The sequence below is a fragment of the Cordyceps militaris genome, assembly GCF_000225605.1.
Source record: "Cordyceps militaris CM01 unplaced genomic scaffold CCM_S00001, whole genome shotgun sequence".
NCBI classification, from domain to species: Eukaryota; Fungi; Ascomycota; class Sordariomycetes; order Hypocreales; family Cordycipitaceae; genus Cordyceps; species Cordyceps militaris.
Window position 1 is genome coordinate 4,176,342 of NW_006271969.1, and position 17,545 is coordinate 4,193,886.

Here is a 17,545-nt window from a genome sequence, read left to right on the forward strand (position 1 = left end):
TATTCTAGGTATCTCACAGATCCAGACGTCTCACAATGCTTTTGTAAACCAGTTTGTTTTGTCATGTCGTCCGCTCCCCTACTTCCGTTTCTTTTTTTTTGTTCTTTTCAACCCTTATTTACCTGCGGGGCATGCCACGTCCACGTCCTCTGACGGCACGTTGGGCAGCGCCGGGAGGCAGCTGGCCGGGGGCCTGTGGCTTCGCGCTCTCCTCGTTTCTGATCGTCTCGTCGACGCTGAGAATCAGGCAGCTGGCCTCGGTCGCCGCTTGGATGGCGTTGATCTTGACCAGCGCGGGCTCCCAGACGAAGCGCTTCACCATGTCGGTGATGCCTTCGTTCTGGAAGTCGACACCGGCCCAGATCGCGCCCTTGCGGTGCTCCACGCGCAACTTGTTGAGGATATCGGTGGCGTCGAATCCGGCATTGTCGCACAGCTGGCGGGGGATCACCTCGAGAGCCTTGGCAAAGGCCTTGATGATAGTCTGCTCCTTGTGTTGGATGTTCTTGTCGGCGTACTGGTGCAGGTAGGCAGAAATCTCCATCTCGACGGCACCGCCGCCACCAACAACCATGCGGTTCTTGATTGCGCGCTTGACAATCATGATGGCATCATGCAGCGAACGCTCCACCTCGGCAATAAACTGCTCAGCGCCGCCACGCAGCACCAATGTGCAGGTTTTGGCCGCGGGGCAGTCCTCGAAAAAGTTGAATCGCTCGCCACCAATTTGGCGCTCTTCAAAGATGCCGCAGACACCGAGGTGCTCGGGCAGAATGTCGGAGCAGGTGGACTGGATGACACCACCAGTAGCCTGGACGACGCGCTCCATGTCTTCAGAGGTAACACGGCCTGCGCAAAAGATGTCACGGTCGGCAAAGTACTGGGTGGCAAGATCGCCGATAGGAGCCTTGGAGAGCACGACCTTGGCGCCCGTGGCGGAGATGGCCTCGAGCTTCTTGAAGATGATCTGCCATTCGGCATCGACAATGGCCTGGTAGTCGGAGACCTGCTCAACACGGACTTCGGCATTGTCTCTTTCGGCCTTGAGCTCCAGCTCAACGTTGAGGCAGACAATCTTGGGCTTCTTGAAAGCCTTGGGCTGCTGCTCGAAACCGGCATACGAAAAGGTCTTCTTGAAAGCGACACCGTTGACGAAGTGGGATTCGGTGAGGGAGCCGCCGGGAATCTTCTTGATGCCAATTAACTTGTGGTTGAGGTCATCTTGGTCGAGGGAGAGAACGGCATCGACAACCACTAGGGAACGTTAGCACAGTGGTCTATGGATTGGTACGCGGTGTCTTACTCTTTGTGAAGAATTCAGTGTTGCGCTTGATGAGCTTGCTGGTCATGGCAGTGCCGGCCAGCTTGTTGAGGGTATCGCGCTGGTTGGTATCATTGGTGGCAATGGCAATCTCCTTGATCTTGTTGATGGCCAGCTTAGAGGCTCTCCGCAGACCCTTGATGATGATCTGTGAGCTGACACCCTGTTCCACATGCTCCTTGACCTCCTTGAGGATTTCGCCGGCGAGGACGACGACCGAGGTGGTACCGTCACCAACTTCGGCGTCTTGCGATCGTGCAATATCGACGAGGATGCGGGCGGCGGGGTGAACAATGTCGAGGAGCTACCAGGGGTTAGAAATGGACTACTACGTCGCGACACCGAAAGAGGACGGTTCGTCACCAACCTTCATGACAGTGGCGCCATCGTTGGTAATGGTCTGGTTGCCATTTTCGTCGACCATGAGCAGATCGCCACCGTAGGGACCAAGGGTCGACTTTATCGTGGACTGGACGGCGAGACAGGCATTGATGTTGGAGATGATCTGCCCCTTGCCCTGTGAAGTATCGGTGCCTGTAATTAAAATCGAGAGTTAGCCAATTTTATCCTCGCGCGACGGTGCGTGGCGATATTGTCGCGGGGGGACGGCGGCGCTGCCTGATTGTGTCGTTTGTGTGGTGTGGAAGCAGGCGGCGGTGGGGGTAGCGACTCACCCTCCTTGAGGACGATAATGGTGGGAGTCTGGCCCCCGAAAGACATGATGGCGGTGTTTCGCTAGAGTCGCCGTATCCTAGATGCCGGAAATGGACGTGTTGATGTGATTTTCTCGAGTATGCAGGAGAGGCGGTTGTTGGAGGGTCGTCACCGCGGGGCCGTCGAAGCTCTTCCAAAGAGCTCCAAAAAATTATTGCCGCCTTTTCTCGTTGTGGTGCACGGACCATGGGTGCTTCTGGTCTCCCACCCAGGGGCCGCCCAGTATTAGTACCAAGCGAGTAGTTAGAACTGCATCAAGTTAAAACAATCCATTGGCCACATCTGGTGATGGTCAAAGTTGTCAATTTTCAGTGCAAAATTATTCAAGACGTCACAAATCCACGTAACAAACTATGGGAGCCCATAAAGGCCCCAGATCTCACGCCGGGCGTCAGAAACAAAGATGATTATAGTCGTAAAACAAGGCTCATTTCATATTACATAGTAAATATTCTACCCATGGCAAAAACACACGCAGCTTTAATGACTTGTACAACATGCTGCTCCAGTACAATAACGCCTCCTTAGCGGCTGGTAGCCCTCGCAATCGTAAAGACACCAACAATCACCACGGCCAGCGTCACAATAGCGCCGGGGAGTAACAAGTCGTTGGGAACGCCGGCAATGAGCTGTTCCTGTGCCGGAGCCGCCGCGTTGCGCGTCCGGCGCGATCTACGTACAGGCGTAGGTCCATCCTCATCATCATCCTCTTCCTCTTCCTCTTCCTCCTCATCATACGCTCGGCGTCTTTCGCGGACAACCGGAGCAGTCGATGTAGGAGGGGTAGCAAGTACCGGCGTCTCAACAGCGGCTGGAGTCGCAAGAGGCTTCTCAGGATCATGTACAAAAAGCTCAACCTTGTCGCGCTGGCCCTGGCGCGCAAGCAGGATAGCCTCAAGCAGGTCGTTGTCTGTCGTGATGGAGACGGTGTCGCCTTCATCATCCATGTAGCTCACGGCAAAGCCAGTGTTGCCCAGCTTGCCATCTTCGGCCGTTGGCACGCCACCGACGGACTCCACCTCATTGCCCAATTTTGAAGCGACGGCAGCAACAAAGATCTCAATGCCTTGTGAGGCAATGACCTGCAGACGATGGACTCGGTTCGACGGCGCCTTGAACTTGAAAGGGAACGGGACATCGGCGGGGGGTACTTCTAGATCGTGCTGAGATCCAACATGAGAAGCCGAGTCGCCGGGGGCAACGCTGTCTCCTAAGCGATCACGGGTGACATCCGGAGTCATCATGCGCGATCCAAGGTTTGTGTTGTGGTGCTGGCTTCCGTCACCAGAGATCATGGACTCGGTCTCATTCTCAATGGACAGCCAGAACTTGCTCCAAGCGGGGCCCTCGCCGTCACCAGTCGACATGGAGTTGATCTGCTCCAACGTAGCGTAGGTAAGCTTGAGGACGTCGACCATGCCGACAATCTCCCCGCTATCGTTCATGACGGGAAGGTTGAGGTAGTGGCCATCGTGCATCTTGCGGAGAGCAGCCTGGATTGTCATGTCCATGGGAGCGAAGTCGGGATGGGGAGTCATGACACGCACGACACTGCAGTTGGTGGGGTCCAGACCAGGCGCAATGACACGCAGAACAACGTCCTTGCTGGTAAAGATGCCGGTGATCGCACCCTGGTCCTGGACGAGGACGGCGGTGGTGTGGTTTTCCTTCATGAGCGCAGCAGCCTCCCTGACAGATGTCCGTACGCTGACGGTTGTGGGGGGGATTCCGTTGAGGACCGTTTCCAGAGTTGGCCCGGACATTTTGCTGCGCAGAGCCTCGACGTACTGGATGATCTGCTGGGGTTGGTTAGTGCCCAGTTCAGAGTGGACACCCTCGAGGGCATCGTAGAGCTTTCTCGACGACGAGTAGGCGCGCTCGAGCTTCTCCATGGCATCATAGAAGCACTTTGTGATATCGAGAACACCAGAAATATCCTGGTTCTCGTCCATGACGGGCAAGTGGCGGAAACCCTTGCGGACCATGAGGTCGAGAGCATCGGTGGCGCTGGTGTCAGTTCGGGCACAGAGAGGGTTCTTGGTCATAATCTCGGCGATTGTGACGCTGCTCGACTTAAGGCCGGCGCCGACAACGCGAAAAGCCAGATCTTTAGCGGTAAAGATGCCAGCAATTCGATCGTCATCGTCAGTCACCAGAACGCAGTCCTCCCGCTTAGCGGCCATGAGCTGGGCAGCCTCGGAGACAGTCGTGCCAGGTTTTATCTGAAGGGCCTGGCTAGGCTTGAGGGCCATGACGGTGCCCGGGGGGGCCTTGCGGGAGTGTCGCGCACGGTTCGTCAGGTTCTTCTTCTTGGAGAGGTCATTCTCAATCTTTCGGCGGATCGCCTGCCGATGCGGATTCGAGTCAGCAACTTTGTTTCTTACACGATTGGGGTTCTGCGGCGGCTGCCACTGCCCGGGTCAGGGCATTGGCGCCTCCAGGAATAGTCCCGTCGAGCTACGCACCTCATCACGCTTGCTCTGCTTCTGACGACTGGCGCTGACCGAGGAGCCGGCTTCGGAGGGCTGCGCCTCGGCGGCCGGTCGTGGAATGCCAGAGACAGTAGCAGGACTGTTGGCAAAGGGGATGTTGCCCCTGCCTTGATTGCGGGTGGGCGTCCCTCTCATGGTGTTGCCGGACATGGTGAGCGAAAAAAGGAGCAGCTACTCCTGGCGGGCACGGCAGTATTATAAACACACAAAAGGAGGGGAGGACTCGGCCGTCCTGGTGGGGGGTGAGCGGGTGTGCCTCGCAGGAAGATGCGTGGTTTGCCTTGGGAGGGGGTGTGCTGGGAAGACGAGAGGTTTCCAAAACAAAAACCTGTCCAGACGGGACAAGAGCGACAAGAGAGACAAGAGCACTCCAGCGTTCGGGGCGGTGGGCCAGGTTGGAGATGAGGTTGAGGAGATTATTCCGGCTGGGCAAGTTCGTGCTTGTTTACAATGATAGCGGAATGGCGGGTGTGCCCGCAGCGGCACTAACAGCGGACACTTTCGGAGAAGGGTTATGACGCTTTTTACAGGTGCTGTAGCGGCCGCAAGCTCCCGAGCCCGCTAGTCCAGCGCGTTGCGCGGACCAATCTCCCTGACAACGTGGCCCGCTAGCCCTGCCCAGGCATAAAGAAAACAAGTCTGTGGGGGAATAAAGTTTGGCAACAGTTATGCTTCCACACCATGTAGTTAAAATGCATTTGCATTTTCGAAGAAAAGAAAAAGTTTATCCAACGTCAAATAACTAGCAATAACTGAGTGTGTCTAGCTGTCTTACACTGCCACAGTCTTACGTATCTACCTGCCTACTAATGGACGTGGTACAAGTCAAGTTCCGCCAAGATGAACACACCTTATAATTACGAAGATTTCTATACAATCTCCATACAGCAAAAATACAATTTTGGTATCGAAGTTCAAATACTCCCACCTTGGAGTCGGCCAACCGCGATGCTTCAAGTCTGATCCTGGTATCAACCTGGGCTACTAATCTATGGCCCCTTTCGTTCTCAAAGTCTTTTCTGGAGGACGACCCCAGACTTGATGAGCTTATCACTACAGTGCTGGTGGATGTCCCTTCGATGCGATCTCTTGAGATGGGTGGCTTTGCTTGTGGCCCACTGTTGATGCACGACTTTGTCGAAAAAAATGATCGAATGAATATACAATACCTGAGTTTATCGGGAATACATTGCCGTACCCTATACTATATGGCTGGCTCCCTGTTGACCCTCAGACAGCGTGCCAGAGGCGGTCAGCAGCTGTGACCTTCACAGAACCGAACTTTGTGTCGAGGGCAGCGACGGTCCGAGAACGGTCGAGTTAGACATTGCCTGAGACTACTCAGCAGAGGCATTCGCGTCCGCTCTGCAAAGCTGGCGCGCCGCTATAGTTCCTCTGCATCCCGGACTGGCCGGCACCCAAGTATGCTTTGGGTCAAAATGAGAGCTCGCAGCGCCACGGCCGGAAGCCTGTCCCAGAGATCACGAACCGCCCACCAGTGCGGGTAGTGTCTTCAGGTTTGCGCTGGGCCAAGTAGTCAGTGCTTTGGAACCGAGTACTCGACCCAATTGCCAACACAATCGTGGTAGAAAATTCCTAGGGGAAAATAATACGTTCTGAGTTTCCTGTAGGCGAGAGAATTATCCTGATATTGTGACCTGTGAAGATAGGCGCTGGTGGGCTTGGTAATGCCGAAGCGTGAAGTGTCGCTATAATTCTGCGAACCAGCTCATGGATCTGGAGGGAAGGTTATCAATATATTGATAGAACAACCATATTATCCTGTTTCTTGAGTGGACATTTTGCTATTGCTATTGAGCCACAGAAGATCCCCCAGAAGTCATCTGAAACACTGATCCTTCACCAACGCGCCTGTCCCAGGCTAAGCACTGGCAGCTTATCCTACCGTCGAAAGGAATAATAAGTGAAGCTAGAGTATGTCAAGTTGTGTAAACCTTCTGAACTAGATAAGGTCCATAATGGTTTGTGGAATTGATGCTTTTTTATAGTTAGCGTCGGCGCTCGTTGAGCTGTTCATTTCAGTCACGGCGGTTCTGTAGCCGCTGTAGCTCGCTTCTTGGTACTAGATTGCGCGGCTTTCTTGCATCTAAGTACAGCTGGGCGAATGGTTTAGTGGTATAATACTCCCTTAGCATCTGCTGTTCCAGCGGGTACAACGATTGGGAGTGGTCCGGGGTTCGATTCCCCGTTTGTCCATACCTCACTTAGTCTTTTTTGTTGTCGTTTTTGCCATTTCATATTGAACGCACACCATATTGCATCCTCGCGCAAGCAGTACAAGGCAGTAATACAGCTCAGTAGAAGAGAGAAAGTCTTTTTCGTGATTTATATATGAATCTAATTCATGAAATCATTACAATGCAAACGTCCAGTTGACGCATATTTGAATCCATATCGTTAGTCTACATACGCCTAAAACAACTGTATTTGGGTATCGCATAAGTAGCGTTGAAAAAATATACTTAGTATTCAAAAGTCTCTTCCCCAGAGAGCTTTAAACCTTGGTTATCTTGAAACCAACTTGGGCGTAGCGAGCCGCCACCAAGAAAAAGAAGCCAGCAACCATAGCGACGCCGCAAAACACCTGCAGGCCAATATAGTCGCCATGCTGGCGCGACACAATGGCGCCGCCAATAGGGCTGCCAGTCAGAGCACCAAAGGCCATGACGGCAAATGCAGTGCCGACGCGTGTGCCAATGAAGCGAATATCCGAGACTTGGGCAATCAGCGTGGGGGCGAGGGAGATGAAACCGCCTGAGGAGAAGCCAAAGAGGGCGGCAAAAGCAATGATGCCCGCCGTGGAGGTGACGGGGATCCAAATGGCGAGGACGGAAATGGCCGACGCGAGGACGATGCCTAGCACGACGTTGAAGCGGCCAAACCTGTCGGCCGCGAGACCGGGGAGAACGCGGCCAAAGATGCTAATGGCGTTGAGGATAGGCAGCAGGTACGGGACCAGCGTCTGCGTCATGCCGGCGGCCTGGGCCTGGAGCAGAATGTAGTTGAAGGGCAAGAACATGCCCCACATGAAGAAGAAGGAGCCGACAATGGTCAGGACCATTTTAACGTCCTTGAAGGTATCGACGTATTCTTGTAGGACAAATGGGCGCGGGTTGGGCGGCAGACGCGACTTGATGGTGAGGTTGGCAATGATAAGCAGGCCGAGGAATAAAAACGCAATGACGCGAATGGTGCTGGGGAAGCCGATGCGCTGGATGAGGTGGTCCATCATGATGGGCAGCACGACGCCGGCGAGCGACGACCCCGAGACCATGATGCCGTACGCGGCGGCGCGGTTCTTGAGGAACCAGCTGACGATGCTCGCCATGGAGGCGTGGAAGATGGCGCTCGAGCCCATGGCGGCGACAATTGCCTGGGCGAGGAAAATCTGGTAGTATTCCGTGGCGAGCGACGTCATCATGAGACCAAAGACGTACACGATGGTGCCGCCCAACAGGATCCATCGGGGACCGTAGTTGTCGTAGAGGCGGCCGATGCCGATGCCGAGAAAGTTCATCATGAAGACTTGCGTCGACGTGATCCAGCTGACGGTGGAGGCGCTGTACTGGGAGAGGGTATGGGTGACATAGTACTGCTGGAAGACGCCGACACAGTTGACGAGGCCAAAGGTGCAGAAGAGGGCGCACCAGCCGCCGAAGACGACGAGCCAGGCCTCGCGGCCGCCGTCGGGAAAGTCGGACGGAGAGGTGCCCGGGGCTGGTGATGGCGCCGGCGGCGCGCGCTCGACGTCGTGGTCCTTGTGGGCAGCCTTTTCGGAGACTGTGGCGGTAGCGTTGCTCTCAACGTCCTCAATGACAGCGTACGGCGGCTCCTCATGGACCGTGTCCGAGGACACGGAGCCGGACGTGGGCCGGGTCATGGCGGCTGGACGATGGAGTGAGAGGCGGATTGTCAGATGTCAGAACCGCGCTGGTGGCGGCTGCTGATGTTGGTGGTATCTGTCTGTCTTTGGTATCTAGACGTCGGGGAAGAGCGTGGGGACTTCTCCGGGGAAAATAGAGCAGAACAACGCTAGAATTATCGGCATGCGACGGAGTTGTACTGAACTTGCACGTCTGGGTTGATATCCCTTAAGCAGTCAGGGGACGTATGTATAAGCTGGTAGTTGTGTTGGACGGTGCTTGACCAACGATCCAGCAGCAGGTCTGAGGATTACTGCACAAGTCAAAGACAAGTGTGCGAACTCGACGTCGGCATGACAGAATCCGAATTGGACATGGCTGAGAATCCGAGACACTCAAGGCGAGGCGACAAGGTAATTACCTAATTATAAGCAATTTTGGAATGGACCCCCCCATATGAGAAATCGCAAGTCCAGTCGACGGCTCGCGTCTTGAGCAAAGGCCGAGCAAGTGGGGATCCGGCAAACCCCCCGGCAGAATGGAACTGTTCAACCAACGTGCTAATAAATAAGCGGCAGCAGACACAAGGGCTGACAGAGGTGCGAGCTAACTAATAAAAAACTGGAATGGCGTATGGAAAAGGCAAGTCCGTCCTCTTAACTCCATCGTACAGCCGGGGCGCGGGGATGAGTGCTAAAGAGGTCAAGCTCGGAGGCTAATTCGCCGAGTGGCGGGTGTTGGACGGCGTCGGCTTGCCGTCCGTTTGGTTGGGTAAGTTCGGCCGTCCGAGCTGTTGGTGGATGTGGGCGTGGAGATGAAAGGTTGAAAGAGTCAACAACGCGAAATGCAAACAGACAGGGGCGGGGGAGGGGGGACTGCAAAGCAGACTTGGCCGCGGGAGGGTGCGATTATTCTTCTGCAGGCCGCAACCCATGCCGCCACCATGTCAAGCAAAACATACGAATTGTACCCCGATATTACATGGGGAAGCACCTAGAGAGGAACATGCCCAACCAACATCAGCAGCCGTGCCCATCTACCGATAGCCACCTACGTTGCACAAACGTGTCTAGCTATTTCCAGACGTAGCATACCTAGGTACACAGCGACTGCAAAAGAGCAGAATAACAGACAAGTAGTATGAGATTCATGTAGAAAAAAATACGCCATGATACCCATGAGGGCTGGCAATATACATATACAGGTAGATTGTCCCCCTAAGCTTCTGAATTTTATTTTCCTGGCTTCGACGTAACTAGAGCGCTTCACTGGGTATGTAGTTACTCGGTTTTCTCTGCCATCATGAGGCATTGTGCCCACAGTAGCGTCTAGCGAATTGAAGGAGGACAAAAGGAACGCGCGTGGAGAAATGTTGGTTGACATGTATATAATGTATATTATAATAGATATAATAGATAATATTAATAGTAGAATGACGACTTGCTTGTCAGAAGCCTCTGTCGCATCCGCCCACCGCCTGGCGCGGCTAGTCCCCTTTCGGGTTCTGCCTGCCCCCAAGCAGCTCCATCGGCTTTGCTTCTCAGTAGCTAAGTTGTTTGCTGGGTAGATTTTTTGCGACCAAGCAACAGGCCACATCGTAGCCGCCCACAATCATCACGCTCACCCATTCCATCCTGTCACGTCGGCAACGCAATTGTGAAAAGCTGTCGGCCATCGAATTCCTACGACCGAGCGATTCTTGCGCTAATACCCATCGCCACAATCATACTGGTCGCGTGCGACAGCTCTCCTCTGCGCACACCTCAAATCACCGCTGTCGCCACTTTCCTGAATTCACATGCGCCTCTCTTACTAGAACTCCTATCGACCGTGTTTATCCAATACTTCCGATTGGTGTCTCTGGCGCCGCTGACGAGCCGCCTCTTGCATTAGCATCGTGCTCGCTGGTCGTTTCGTGCTACTAGCCGGACTGGAGTCATGGCCGACGAAGAATCATGGGATAGTGGTGATGTAGCAGCACCCAAGGGGGATCAAATTGAGCGCGACGGGTCGCACACTGAAAACCCTGTCGAAGCTGCGTACGACCCAGGTCATGTTCACGATGATTGCAGTGACGATGGAGCAGACTATGATCCTGAATCCGTCGGCATGGGCACTGTCGACGCGCCTGCCGAGCTCGCCCCCCCCTCAGCTTTTCGGGCCACGTCGAGACCCAAAATGGCTGGCGGGTTCATTGTCGAGGCATCCGATGATGATGAAGAATCGATACCTGCGCGAATTGTACCGCGCGGCAACAGCGTTCCTGAAAAGGACAGCACATCGGCGCCTGGCCAATTGGGCTTTGCATCCCTGCCCCAAGGTATGGTCGGCCTTGATCCGATCACTCTGTTTGAAGCTCGAATCAAGGAGGATCCACGAGGAGATATGGATGCCTGGCTGAATCTGATGACTGAATATCGGAGCCGCAACAGGCTTGAGGAATTGCGCAAAGTCTACCACCAATTTCTGGAAGTTTTCCCTCAGGCAGTAAGTTGAGAAGTCGTCCGTCTGACACAATTAATTCTAACAACATGCAGAGCGACATCTGGGTTCAATGGGTAGAGTTGGAACTCGGACTAGATAATTTCGTTGACGCTGAGCAGCTCTTTGGTCGCTGCTTGATGACAGTGCCCAATATCAAACTTTGGACCGTCTACCTCAACTACATCAGACGTCGCAACGATCTAAACAACGATCCTTCCGGCCAAGCGAGACGAACGGTTACTCAATCGTATGAGTTTGTTATCGACAATATTGGAGTTGATAGAGACTCTGGCGATGTGTGGCTGGACTACGTTCAGTTCATCAAAAATGGCCCCGGCCTGATTGGGGGTACTGGTTGGCAGGACCAGCAAAAGATGGACCAGCTGCGCAAGGTCTATCATCGTGCCATCAACATACCCATGTCCACTGTGAACTCATTGTGGAAAGAGTACGACCAGTTCGAAATGGGTCTCAACAAGGTTACTGGCCGCAAATTTATCCAAGAACGCTCGCCCGGCTACATGTCTGCCAAAAGTGGCAACATCGCCCTCGACAATATTACGAAGCAGCTGCACAGAGTCAGCCTACCCCGTCTTCCACCAGCTCCTGGATTTGATGGCGACACCGAATACAAGGCTCAGGTTGAACTATGGACGAAGTGGATTGCTTGGGAGAAGGATGACCCCCTGGTTCTGAAAGAGGACGACCCCAAGGCATACACACAGAGAGTCATTTACTGCTACAAACAAGCTCTGATGGCCCTACGCTTCTGGCCGGAGATGTGGGTTGATGCAGCGGAATGGTGTTTCCAAAACGATATCCGAGAAAACGAGAGTGAAAGTGGCACACTCTTTCTCGAGCAAGGTATCGCCGCAAACCCACAGAGCGTCTTGCTAGCGCTCAAACTCGCCGATCGCATTGAGGCAACATACGCCGGGAAGGAAGGCGACAAGTTTGCATATGCTGAGGCAACTCGGAAGCCTTACGATGCCATCCTCGATACTCTCTATAGCATGGGTGACAAGGTCAAGGAGCGTGAGAAGCTTGAAGTCTCAACACTCAAACAGGCTGCCGCACAAGACCCAGAAATGCAGCAGTCCATCGAACGAGAAGAGGACCACAATGGCAAGCCAAGGTTGTCCGCAGGGGAGGAGCGTATCAAAGCTATTCAGAAAGCGTACGCGGCCGAGAGCCAGCTCTTGTCCCGAACAATTTCCTACATCTGGATTGCTCTTGCACGCGCAATGAGAAGAATCCAAGGCAAAGGTACTCAGACTGAAGGTGGCCTTCGCAAGGTTTTCACCGATGCTCGACACAGGGGCCGCCTCACCAGTGACGTATATGTTGCTGTTGCGCTTCTTGAGTCAGTCGTATACAAGGATCCTGTCGGCGCCAAGATCTTCGAGCGAGGCGCGCGTCTGTTCCCGAATGATGAGGAATTCATGATTGAGTACCTAAAATTTCTCCATTCCAAGGACGATACCACCAGTATGTCAATTTGTTTTTTGTTGAGTCGAACCTAACCGTCCGTAGATGCCCGCGTTGTTTTCGAAACGTGCGTTAATCGCCTAATTTCGAAACCCGAAACTCTAGCAAAGGCTCGTCCGTTATACGCTTACTTCCACAAATACGAATCCCAATACGGCGAACTCTCCCAGATCTCGAAACTGGAGGAACGCATGGCAGAGCTTTTCCCCGATGATCCGAGGTTGAAGTCTTTTACAGAGCGATACTCTTCGGACAAATTTGACCCAGTTCATACACCAATTATTGTGTCGAAAGCTGTGCAGATGCGTCCTAAGAGAACCATGCCCGTCATCGAACAGCCGGTTCCTAGTCATGATAGTCCCGGCCCCTTGCGACAGGAGCAAAGCCCACGGCCACAATTTTCTCGTGCAACCGCCTCCCCCAAGCGACCATTCGGAATGGAGGAAGATGAACTCAATCCGCCGAAGCGTGTCGCTCGTGGTGCTTCGCCACTCAAAGGAGCTGCGGGCCGCCGCCTTGATCAACAGCGACGTAACCAAACATCGGCGCTACAACGCGACATTACTTTCCTCCTGGGCATTCTGCCTCCCGCCCACGCATACGATTCGCAACGTCTCACTGCACCCAACATGGTATCTCTCCTGCGTGATACCCCGCTACCTGATTATATGTCTTGGAAAGCAGCTACAGGAGGGCAGTACAGACAGCACACCCAGATGCATACGAGACAAACATCCAGCGATTTTGCGCGTCCAATCAGCCCCTACGGCCAAGTCCCGGGTTCCTCCTCTGGATATCGTAACTCTCCTCTTGCCGGCGGCTACCAAGCGCCAGGCTCAAACTGGGGAAACTATGCTACTGGTCAATTTGGCAGCCAGCGCTACTAGTGAAAGAGTGAGTTCTAGAGAAAGCCCTGTGTGGGCTGAGGCCTTGTCTGTTTGACTTGATATTATTGCATTATTTGGCGTTAAGTTAGGGTAATTCTTGCAGTTTGGACAGAAAATCTTTGTTTTCGCCCGAAGTGTCCCGAGAGCAGAAACATACATGATGGGCTCGCACATTATGCAATATTATACACTTTAGCTGTTTCATATCACAACGTTCTCGCGCAATGCCACCCTCGTGTTACCCTTGTACATGATCGTAACCAGATGTAGCGTCGTACAGCACGATGCGTGCCATGACGAAACGATAGTTTCACGATATCCACTTTGTATAGCCACATCTCATTCGTGTAATAAAAGCCAGCGGCTAGGAGCAATTGGCCCTTAATACGCCTTTCTGACTTCGTACCGAACACAAGAGGTTGTATTGCGTGTCTCCCTAAATCCTGTTGCCCTACCTACGCCGTGCTCTACCCTACACCGACCATCTCGTCAGCACCTGCAAACGCACACGCACAATACGGCGGTCTCGGACGGCTGGCAACAGCACCAGCTGTTATTGACTGCCTGCCAGCTGCCGGCTGCCAATAAACAGGAAGGTTGCCAGCTGGCAACTGTCACACACAGAGGTACTATTTATTGACTCCTTCTTTCACATTTTCCTTCTCTTCTTCCCTCCTTCACCTTCACGTCCTTCACACCTCGTCACCCTTCACTCTGTTCTGGGCATCACTGTTTCCCTCACACAAGCTCCCGCGTATTGAAATCGCTTTGGAATTGGCCCAAAGGCTACCCTGAACACTGGTCATCTGCGATTCAGCCCCGCTATCAGTTCATCGGTGAGTTAACTATCCGTCGAGATCCCCCACCTGCCTTTATGCAACCACTTGAGCCATCTTGCCCGCCTCCGACCCTCGAAATGATTTCGCTCCAACAGTACTGACTGAATCAGTAGATTATGGCTGATCCCAGCCGCCCACCTCACCCCAGCGGCCCTCCGCCAGGACGCGCCCCTTCCCACTCGTCTGCTATTCGCAGTACAGATGCAAGCCGCGTGGCATCTCCTGCTTGTACCACCGTGGGCCAGCCCGGCCAGCCCGGCTGGACCGAGGGGCCTGGTTTTGATCCAGCTCGGATGGGAGGCCCTACCAGAAAGGCAGGAAACACGCGAATGGAACTGCCTCCTGACGCCTATGTGTCCGACACGCAGAAGTCAATGTTTACGCTCCGAGGCAACAACCTCAACACCGAGGGATCACCCGCTGTTGTGGAGGTGAATCAATATCGTATGACAAAGTTTGACTTCACCAAGAAGATTTACCAATATGATGTCAGTATCCAACAACTGCCTGTTTCCACTGGGAGTAGTCTAACATTGACTAGGTTGCATTGTCACCAGATCCAGACAAGAAAGTCGCCATCCTCAAGAAAATTTGGGAGCACTCTACATTCAAGGCTGCCTTGCAGAAGTACAATTATGAAATGTGGATATGTGATGGCAACAAGCTTGCTTGGTCTCCCGCTTTGGTTGATCGAGGCGAGCTGCGGTTTACCGTCAATCTTGATGAGGGTCGACCTCAGGCTCAGAAGCAACCATCAAAACCTCCCCGTCAAAGCAATGTTTTCCATGTGACGCTGCGAAAGACCACTGAGGTCCAGATGTCTGCTCTGAAAGGCTACCTCGAGCAGCGCATTCAGTTCAACAACGCCGTCAATGAGGCGTTGAACTTTGTTGACCATCTGATTCGACAGTGGCCATCGCAGAACCTCTTGGCCATCAAGAGAAACTTCTACAAGCGACAGGCCAAGGGTCGTCCTCTGATGGATGGCTCTCTCGTCGAGGTGCACAAAGGCACCTATGCCTCCATCAGATTAAGCCACAATCTGAACCGGGGCGCAGTCGGTCTCGCGTTGAACGCAGACATCGCCAATACATGCTTTTGGGTTGGCAATCAGACAGTGGACAGACTGGCATGCAACTATCTTGCGGCAGTCGAGCCCAGACGTTGGCGCAATCTGAACCCCAACGATTTCGCGAACCAACTCAAGCCGGTACGTGGGAAGAATGATAAGTGGGAGACAAGCGATGCCTTTAAACAACTCCGCAAGCTACGAAGACTTAAGTTCACCGTCCGTCACCCAAACCGCACCGCTCCGGGCGACAAAATTTATACTATCCAAGACATAGTTTTTCGACAGGACTATGGAGCTGAAGGTGGCACCGCCCGCGCTGTCAAGTTCGACCATGAAGGGCAGCAAATCTCAGTTGCGCAATATTTCGAACAGAAGTACAAGGCTTTCCTGCGATTTGCAAATTTTCCGCTTATTGATGCTGGCAAAGGGGGCTATATTCCGATGGAATTTGCCATGGTTGAGCCCATGCAGCGATATCCTTTCAAGCTCAACCCAGATCAAACTGCTGCGATGATCAAAATCGCAGTTACAAGACCAAAGGACAGACGGACTGACATCCAAACACATGTCAACGACCTTCAGATCTCTAATGATCCCTACTTGCGCCATTATGGAGTCCAATTCGACCCTCAATTTACCAAAGTTGATGCAAAAGTTCTTGCACCACCTGTTGTCAATTTTGGGACGGGTACGGCGGATCCGAAGTTCTCTGGCCGGTGGGATCTTCGCGGCAAGAAGTTTTGGAGACAGAATTTCGCTCCGCTCATCAACTGGGGTTTCTTAGTTCTCGACAACTGTGTGCAGCTCCCCCAGCTCCAGGCATTTTCCCAGACCTTCAAGACCACATTTATTGGCCACGGAGGGAAGTGTACTGGTGAGCCGCTGCTGCTTACGCCCCCCGGCAACGTGAGAGGCGATGTTGCGGAATCACTACACTGGGCCTATTCTCAGATTCTGAACACAAAGGGATACCCTCAACTGATCTTTGTTGTTGTACAGCATAAGAACAGCCCGCATTATATGCGGCTCAAAAAGTCTGCGGATTGTCGCTTTGGCATTCTCACCCAAGTGGTTAATGGAAAAGCCGTGTCCGAAAATAATGGGCAATACCACTCCAATGTGTGTATGAAGGTGAACGCCAAATTGGGTGGTGCGACGTCTCGCACTATTCCTCCTTGGAAGACAAAGACGGCCACATACTTTCCCGAGTCTCGCCCAACCATGATTATTGGAGTGGACGTTTCTCACGCTGCCCCGGGAGGTGTAACTGCCTCCGTCGCAGCTATGACTATGTCTGTCGACCGGGATGCCAATCGATACGCCGCGGCAGTTGAAACCAATGGCTACCGAACCGAGATGCTGACACCGAGCAACATCAACTTTATGTTTAGTCAGTTGTCAGAGCAGTGGAAGGCAAATCATGGAGTTTTCCCCAAGCACATCATCTACTTTCGAGATGGTGTTTCTGAGGGACAATTTGCGCAAGTGATTGAGCAGGAGATCAATGAGATCAAACGCTACTTGGGCCGAGCAGCCCCCAATCAGCCTATGCCACAGTTCACCGTCATTGTGGCTACAAAGCGCCATCACATTCGCTTTTTCCCGCAAAAGGGCGACAGGAATGGCAATCCGCTCCCTGGTACTCTTGTTGAAAAGGAGGTCACCCACCCCTTTATGTGGGATTTTTATCTTTGCTCTCACGTGGCTATTCAAGGAACAGCTCGCCCTGTCCACTACAACGTGATTATGGACGAGGCCAAAATGCCTGCAAATGAGTTGCAAAAAATGATCTATCACCAGAGTTACTCGTACGCTAGATCAACGACACCGGTATCTCTGCATCCGGCAGTCTACTATGCGCATCTCGCTGGTGATCGAGCTCGAGCCCACGAGAACTCCTACAGCAGCGACGGATTCCAGCAAGGTTCGAAGGGCCATGAAATGGCCCGTGACCAGGAAGCCAAGGGTCATCTGGCTGAAATGCCAATGGCGACGGACGCGCCGAAACTCCTGCCGCTAGGTGGTAGAGTTGGCCCCAACCCGGCTCCTGGGGAAGAGAGGCAGAGGGGCTTTTTTAGGTCTACGATGTGGTATATCTAAAGGCTGAAAAACGAGTTCTGAGCAGGGGAATCGCATGAGTTGAGAGCGATGATACTATTGGCGGTAGGCGGCGGCGGAGGACAATTTGCTAGATAGTTAGTGCTGATGAAAAATCAATACAGTAGAGACAATTTGAGAAATTTCGAAAATTTCTAGAAAATGTACAAATGTGATGATATGCCTATTGACAGAAAGGTCGATGCTATAACGTGGCACTGCCACAACCCCACCAAGCACCACGCATTAGACCTGCGCGACACACTG

The 17,545-nt window shown here is 53.1% G+C and overlaps 5 protein-coding genes across 5 annotated transcripts; 2 read left to right on the plus strand and 3 right to left on the minus strand.

Annotated features, from left to right (window-relative positions):
- Nucleotides 1-118: 118 nt before the first annotated feature.
- On the minus strand, nt 119-2,041 carry CCM_01297 (T-complex protein 1 subunit eta; the record flags this gene model as incomplete). The annotated part of the gene is made up of 4 exons (XM_006666453.1): nt 119-1,254; nt 1,304-1,625; nt 1,689-1,855; nt 1,996-2,041. 4 exons carry the CDS (start codon nt 2,039-2,041, stop codon nt 119-121), a joined length of 1,671 nt encoding a protein of 556 aa, XP_006666516.1.
- A 518-nt stretch (nt 2,042-2,559) lies between these two features.
- On the minus strand, nt 2,560-4,677 carry CCM_01298 (mitochondrial ribosomal protein subunit S4; the record flags this gene model as incomplete). Its single annotated transcript, XM_006666454.1, has 2 exons — nt 2,560-4,446; nt 4,501-4,677. 2 exons carry the CDS (start codon nt 4,675-4,677, stop codon nt 2,560-2,562), a joined length of 2,064 nt encoding a protein of 687 aa, XP_006666517.1.
- Nucleotides 4,678-7,042: 2,365 nt separating this feature from the next.
- Nucleotides 7,043-10,007, minus strand: CCM_01299 (monocarboxylate transporter, putative; the record flags this gene model as incomplete). Its single annotated transcript, XM_006666455.1, has 5 exons — nt 7,043-8,433; nt 9,023-9,032; nt 9,083-9,201; nt 9,426-9,447; nt 9,849-10,007. 5 exons carry the CDS (start codon nt 10,005-10,007, stop codon nt 7,043-7,045), a joined length of 1,701 nt encoding a protein of 566 aa, XP_006666518.1.
- Nucleotides 10,008-10,349: 342 nt separating this feature from the next.
- Nucleotides 10,350-13,270, plus strand: CCM_01300 (CFIA complex component Rna14, putative; the record flags this gene model as incomplete). The annotated part of the gene is made up of 3 exons (XM_006666456.1): nt 10,350-10,898; nt 10,949-12,383; nt 12,429-13,270. The coding sequence occupies 3 exons, from the start codon at nt 10,350-10,352 to the stop codon at nt 13,268-13,270; spliced, it is 2,826 nt and encodes a 941-aa protein (XP_006666519.1).
- A 955-nt stretch (nt 13,271-14,225) lies between these two features.
- On the plus strand, nt 14,226-17,281 carry CCM_01301 (eukaryotic translation initiation factor 2C 2; the record flags this gene model as incomplete). Its single annotated transcript, XM_006666457.1, has 2 exons — nt 14,226-14,597; nt 14,651-17,281. The coding sequence occupies 2 exons, from the start codon at nt 14,226-14,228 to the stop codon at nt 17,279-17,281; spliced, it is 3,003 nt and encodes a 1,000-aa protein (XP_006666520.1).
- Nucleotides 17,282-17,545: the final 264 nt, after the last annotated feature.